Here is a 7,637-nt window from a genome sequence, read left to right on the forward strand (position 1 = left end):
ATTAAAAATGGTTTGTGTTAGGGTAACAAGAATACAGAAAAGAGGAACCAATTAATTAAAAATTTACAAATTTACAAATTAGTACATGAGTCAAATACTCAAATTATATAAAATGGTCCATATAATTTGATATAACTAATTTGTTTGACGATAGAAAAAAGTATGTCAGTTAAAATATAAAAATGAATAGTGGTCAAAAAATATATGTATGTACCTATATCATGTAACGTTGGAAATATAAAGAATTTAAATAATAATAAACATTTATAATACATAAAAAACAATTTTACTTATTATTTTCCAATTTTAAAGAATGAAAAAAATAAAAAAAATGAAAAAAATGAAAATGGGAAAGGTAAGAAAATATTACTATTAAAAATATTATTAGTGTATATTAAAAAATAACCTTTAGAAAAAAGGTGTAAAGAAAGGTACTAAGAAATCTAAAAAGGCACGACGTGTGAAACGAAAAGTAGTTAAACCAGAACTGCCTCCACCACTACCACCACCACCACCACCACCATCACAAGGTGAGTTCATATGGATTCATATTGGGCAAGCTGGTGTTCAAGTGGGATTATCATGCTGGGAATTGTTTTGTCTTGAACATGGAATCAATCTAAATGGAACAGTTAGAGAACTAACAACAAATTCTACATCAATGTTTTCTTTGTTGGAAGACAATTCCTATGTGCCTAGGGCTCTGATTGTAGACACTGAACCTTCAGTTATAGGTTCGTAATTAATCATAGAGGATTCTGGTGCATTTTTAATAAAGTTTCTTACTTGTTTATTTTCAGATGTTTTGAAACGTGGAAGTTTTCGAAAGTTGTTTTCTGATGAGAATATAATATCTGGAAAGGAAAGTGCTGCAAGTAACTATGCTGTTGGATTTTATGGAGTCGGCAAGACACTTGCATCGAAAGTTATGGATCAACTGGCACGTTTAGCAGAAAATTGTAATTCATTACAGGGTATTGCTGTATTTAGATCAATAAGTGGTGGTACTGGATCTGGAATGGGTTCAAGGATCATCGAAACCATTAAAAACACGTATCCTAACAAAACAATTATTGACTTAAACATTTGCTCTTCATCAGAAGTTTGTTTTCATTATCGTCTATAGTAAAATATTTTTGTAAACATTACTACTTAATTGAATTTTTACAGTTTTCAAATATTACTGTGGAACCATATAACACTGCCTTGGCAACTCATCATGTCTTAGATTTAGTAAATTGTTCTTTGCTCTTTGATAACAAGTCAATCTATGATATATGTGGTTCTAAATTAGATTTGCTTAAACCTACTTATGCAAACATAAATAGTATTGTAGCACTAGTATGTATTGTAATTATGTAAACGAGAATTGATTACTAAATATTGTAATATTAGGTTACGTCAGGAGTTACTTCATCACTCCGTTTTGAAGGTTCAATGACAAGTAACATTTCAAAATTGTTAAACCAATTAATACCACAGCCCCGATTGCATTTTCCGTTAATTTCATACGCTCCCATCACAAGTTGTGCCAGAAGTATTTCATCAGCCAGTACACAATCAGCTGTAATGAGCTTTGATAGTGATTATCAAATGATCAAAATTGATCCCACACTTGGCAAATATTTGTCAATCTGTATGATGTTCCGAGGTAATTTAAAACCAACCAATATCAATACAACCATTGCTTTTCTTCAAAGAGATCATTCTATTCCCGTAACACACAATTTGAATTCTCCACTATTCAAGGTGAGCGTAATCAATTTTAATATTAATTGAGTGTTTTAAATGTAAATTGTTCTTTTTTTTTTTAGTTTGGGCTATGCAATCTACTTCCTATCACTATGCCAGGTAGTGGAATTATTGCGGCCTCTACAGCAACGACAATATTGTGTAACAATACAGTTATAAAACAGTATTGGATGAACACAATGAAAAATTACAATAAATTGTTGACAAAAAGAGTATTTTTACATCATTATACAGGAGAAGGCATGGATGAAGCAACTTTTGATGCAACTAATGAAAACATTTCAAAATTAATAGCAGAATATGAAGAAATTGAAAATTCTTAATATTTGAACAAGGTTGTTTTGTAAGTGCAATGTTTGTATAATATGTTGTAAATAATACCCATTAAATGTATTAATTTTTATTTGTATTTATTATAATTTAGATACATATTATCTATCACTGAACACCAAGAATAATTTTTATTGTGTATAAGTATTTTTTAAGTACAGATTTTGTCAGATAATATGATCAATTCATTCTAATACTATATAAATATACTATGTTCAGTGAGAGAACATGCTGCTAATTAACACAATTTTGTTCTACAACACATCCTTAAGCGATAGGTAACCTACCATAGTGGAACCAGTATAATAGCAGGTTAACGCATGGGCATACTCAGAATTAGCATGTTCTCTTGTTAGATTGAGTACTTAATACATAAGAATGATATTGTTGGATGTACAATTATTGCAGCTGTGTAAGAAAAATAAAAAAAAATAATGTAATATCGTAAATGTTATTTTAAATTAAATAGGTAGTTACATATTTTACAATATGATAATTATAATCTACACTTTAAAATAATAATGCATAAGCAGTAAGTAAAAATTATGTCATAACAGTTTTTGGATTTTTTTTAGTTTTTTAAATTTTTTTTCATACAAATAATTATATTATTTACTGATTTATTAGTTTAATCAACACCTAATTATTGTTATTATATAAGGTAAATATTTGTAAAATTATTCTATCTTGTCTTGATAGACCAAAATTCTATATCATGGGTCACCAAATGGTGGTCCGCGCACTGCATACGGCCTGCGAACACATTTTATCCGGCTTGCAGACAAATAATAAATAACACATATTACGACAACATTATATGTGTTATTATTGTAAATTATTATTTTTGATAAATATTATTGGTTTTTAAATAATGTAAATATGTAATTAGAATTTTGATGGCCCGTGAAAAATTTTCAGATCCCTAATGTGGCCCTTCAAACATATTAATTGGGGATCCCTGTTCTGTATCAATAAATTTATTAAATCATTCTATATCATAATAATTAAAATAATATGATGGATGTGTTATTTACGGTTTCTTTTAAAATAATAAATATTAAAATGAATTTAAACTATAGGTACTTAAAATTTGTTTAATAACTATCTCATTCTAGACTTAACAAAGTTAAGTCTATTGTTATTATGAAAATATGATGCTAATCACTGTTGTTATTGTTTGTAAACATTTACATTTTTGATAGTTTAATAGGCATTTTGTTTATGTGCATTGTTCATATAAAGTACCTACCTATTTAACCAAGTAAATATTGTTTAATAAATAAAATATTGTGAAATTTTTAGGATCTTAAAATGAATTGAAAAAAATAATATACCTAGATATTAAGATTTTTGGTAAACTATTATCTTCTAGATATTTACAACATTAAATGGTGATATTTAAAAAAAAAAAAACTATTTTTATTTGATTAGATTGTTATAAGTATATAGGTACTATCTAAAGCTGTTTTTAAACAATAATTGACAGATATTTCTGACTAATTCGAGGACTAATTACAATACTAGTGTAATATTACTGTATATGTAATGATAAATACCTACCTACTAACTAGTAACTACTTATAGTAGATAAATTAGGTACTTGAGATAATATTTAAATTAATTGTATTTAATTATTAAATGTATAATACCTATATATATATCTAGGTACCTATATGATTGTGTTTCGACAGTTGTGCATTACATGATATGAATAATCAGATAACCGTACGTTTAACATACCTAGTTATTATAATAATAGGTACCTAATTTTCTGTATGTAGGTATATACAACTTACTATAGTATATAGTAGTGGTGTATGGGATAAGTACTCAACTTTCATTTTATTTACCATCATAAGTAGAATCACATTAGTGATTTATGCTAATATTAGTAAATTGGTAATACCTAATGATAGGTGATAAATTATTATCTTATTAGTAAGTACCTACCTAACTATTATAATAACTAATTTTGAATGCAACTACAACCTACTTGATTCTTATAGCTATATTTTGAAGTTCACGGGGTTGTTTCACTACACCTTTATCATAATAGGTAGTTATGTTTTTATTTTTATCAGATTCAAGGCAAATTGAAAATTTATTAATTTTATTATTAAACAGCTCGGCCTTATTGGACTTGTCCTTGGCCAGTACATACTTATTGTTATTTATCTGTTTGGTTGAGATTAGTTTAATATTATTAGTAGTTAGTAACAATAAGTACCTACCTAACACATAATATTACTATATTAGTACATTAGGTAAAATATTGGTTTTTTTTATATACCTACCTAATACAATAATACCTAATTAGTATCTAAATATATTTCATTATAATATAATATGTGTTTGAATTTGTACGTATGGAATTCCATTAATTATGTACCTAGGTGCCAGATATTTTCAATTAGGTCAACATTATGCCGTTAATCTGGATCCTAACTCATATTATAAAATTTAATTTACTTATAACTAATGAGTAATAATGATTCATTAAAATATGTATAATAATATCACCGAATAAATTTAATTTAATCTTTTTTGTTAATATTTGTAGCCTTGTAGGTATATTTAAATATATTACAATGTACTTTTTATTGGTGACTGGTAAGTATTAACACTGTTAAGTAGATAATACCTAATGTGTAATAGGTACCTAATCGAACTAACTAGGTATATAGTTTTTGAATAAAAATAATAAATTGTTATAACTGTTAATATATTATTTTTATTATTAGATTTACAGCGTTCCTATAAATGCACATTTATCTTATATCATTGGCATTTTGCAGACGATAAGCTATAATAGTAGCCAATAGGTAACCAAGTGGGTGATTGTAAATTCTGCTGATTTATAAATAGTCGATTTTAGGGTCGTATTTATAACGTACCAATAAATTCCACCAATACTTTTTTTTACCAAAAAAAAAAAATTTAATTTTAATGGTACGTATTTTTGACCTGAAAAACGAATGCATGTAAAATGTATAGATTACAATTATTTTTAGTATACATCACATTAACTATCGACTGTCTTAACTAATAACGACATTTTAACAACTAATAAAATAAATGTCATATAGGTATTACGGACGTGTTCGATAAAATAATATTGTACCTAGTACCTACATTATTAGACACATTTGACATTTTAACATAATGTTAATTATTGATTAATATATTTGTTATTGTAATTTTGTATTAATTATATACGATATATAAAGATACTTACTAAAAGTCTACAAAAAGGATAAAGTGTGTCAGACCAAATTTAGCCCAACTATTGTTTCATTACGACAACGCAAGACCTTATTGAAGTCGTGCTACAATTGAATCGCTGAGATTTAAAGTTATTCCATATTCACTTTAAAAACAAGATTTGGTCTCCAAACTAGATTTAAAGAACATCTCAAGGGTAAAAAAAATCAATTTTGACGAGAAAGTTGAAACTGAAGTTAAACGATGGTTCAATACTCAAACTGATTTTATTTAGACGGTATTTCTCAACTAGATAGTACCTAAATCGTTGACAGAAATATATCGCCTTAGAAGGTACTTATGTTAAATAATAATAATATATAAATAAAGATCATTATAAATTTACTATATATACGTGGTTTAAATGTTTTAATTCATTATTATATTTCTATGTAGGTATAATAGTTTCAAAGGGAAGGGCCTTTTATCAGTAACTGATTGTAATTCTAATGTGATGTAATTTTATAATTTAGGTATTGACAAATTATGTTTTTTTCTTCTTTTAATTATCCATTAAATTTCAATTTTGGAGTCATTGTTAACTGATAAGTTTGAATATCCAATTATAGATAGACAGTTATTAATTTATTATTTCCACTGAAATAATTTTTGTGTAAATACCACATACTTAACTATGGTAAACCTGAGGAAGTTTTTCTAATACGCAACGTCCAAAATCCTCGTAAATTGACTATACTTTAATAACAAAAAATGGATAAAACTATAAATAATTATGAATTCTATACATTCTTTATACAAAAAAATGTAATAATACTTATATTATATGAATTTATATATTTTAGTTTTCCTCGTCTTTTTGTCAATATTTTTCTTAAAAAATATAGGTAGTATTAAAAATAATATTATTGAAATATAAATTTTATCGAGTTAAATGTATTTGCAAAGGATTTTGCTAGCGAAGCAAATGGCTTTTTTTTAGTTAAATGGGTTAGTCAAAACTTTTGTTTGCCCCGTTTAAAAACTGAAATGACGCCATTATGCCATCTTCCAAGTATCTAATAAAATATTTGATTATCCTCCTGATTCTTATTGAATTTCCCGATCACGCAACTGTGTAATTGAGAAAATAATAATTATAAACATGACAAATTTTATCTATATTTTCATACTAATGCATATTTTATAATGTATAGAAATATTTATCCAGAAAATCGTTTTGTTATCCGGTATCAACAGTCAATTCTGATTATGTTTAACGTTGTTCGAATACAGAAAACACATTGGACTCTGTCCCCCAAATTTATTTAGAGGGATTCACAAATCAGATTATGGAAGAAGTATAACAGATTTTCATAAAGTAAGCAATGAGTTATTGTAATTGAGTAGGTACCACAAATGCATAACAGATTGAATTTCTAGATTTTTAATAATTATTTTTCTCAATTCAGTAGCTGATGACACCTATGTAAGCTTTTTTCCGTGTAAAATATGACGAATTATTATTATTGGTTCTGGAATTTTTTTTGAATATGTTTTTATTTATTAAGAATAATTCATTGACCATTGGGCATTGAGTCATTGTCGACTAAAAATTATCGCATGCACTTTTAAATTTCAACAAATATATTATATAATATAATATAGAGGATAGATCCCCATAATATTGTCATAATGGCGTCGCTGTTCGAAGATGTGTAATCTTACGAATTTTTTCAGTAGTTTTCGAAGTATATTAAACAATACCGTCGTATTAAGACTAAAAATACTTGTAAGTAGTAAAGGCACATAGCTGGTGCTACGTATATAGCACATATTTCCAACAAAGAATGTTGACCATTGTTTATTGTTCTATGAACTGTATTCTCCAAGACTAAAAAGGCAGGATTTTGTGTAAAACTATCACAATACCACCTTGTGGTAGGTACTCATTTACAATAGGTAACTCATTGTTTACTTTATGAAAATCTGTTATACTTCTTCCATAAACTGATTTGTAAATTCCTCTAGATAAGTTTAGAGGACAGAGTCCAATATGTTTTCAATATTCGAACAATGTTAAACATAATCAGAAATGACTGTTGATACCAGATAACAAAATGATTTCCTGGATAAATATTTCTATGTATTATAAAATATGCATTAATATGAAAATAAAGATAAAAATTAAAAATGTCATGTTTATAATGATTGTTATAATTATTATTTTTTCAATTACCTAAAATAAAATAAAGATAACTAAAATCGATTTATTTTTCATATTTATCTATCTACGTAGATTTAGTGGTTTCGACAAATTAACAAAATAACTTTATTATTTAACAGTGCCAAATGAG

The 7,637-nt window shown here is 26.5% G+C and overlaps 1 protein-coding gene across 1 annotated transcript; it reads left to right on the forward strand.

The window, feature by feature from the left end:
* The first annotated feature begins 7 nt into the window (after positions 1 to 7).
* LOC132923153 (tubulin alpha-2 chain-like) lies at positions 8 to 2,155 on the forward strand. The gene is made up of 6 exons (XM_060986987.1): positions 8 to 22; positions 413 to 734; positions 801 to 1,102; positions 1,171 to 1,341; positions 1,396 to 1,749; positions 1,815 to 2,155. The coding sequence occupies exons 1-6, from the start codon at positions 8 to 10 to the stop codon at positions 2,073 to 2,075; spliced, it is 1,425 nt and encodes a 474-aa protein (XP_060842970.1). The 3' UTR covers positions 2,076 to 2,155.
* Positions 2,156 to 7,637: the final 5,482 nt, after the last annotated feature.

The sequence above is a fragment of the Rhopalosiphum padi genome, chromosome 2 (genome assembly GCF_020882245.1).
Source record: "Rhopalosiphum padi isolate XX-2018 chromosome 2, ASM2088224v1, whole genome shotgun sequence".
Classification (NCBI taxonomy): Eukaryota; Metazoa; Arthropoda; class Insecta; order Hemiptera; family Aphididae; genus Rhopalosiphum; species Rhopalosiphum padi.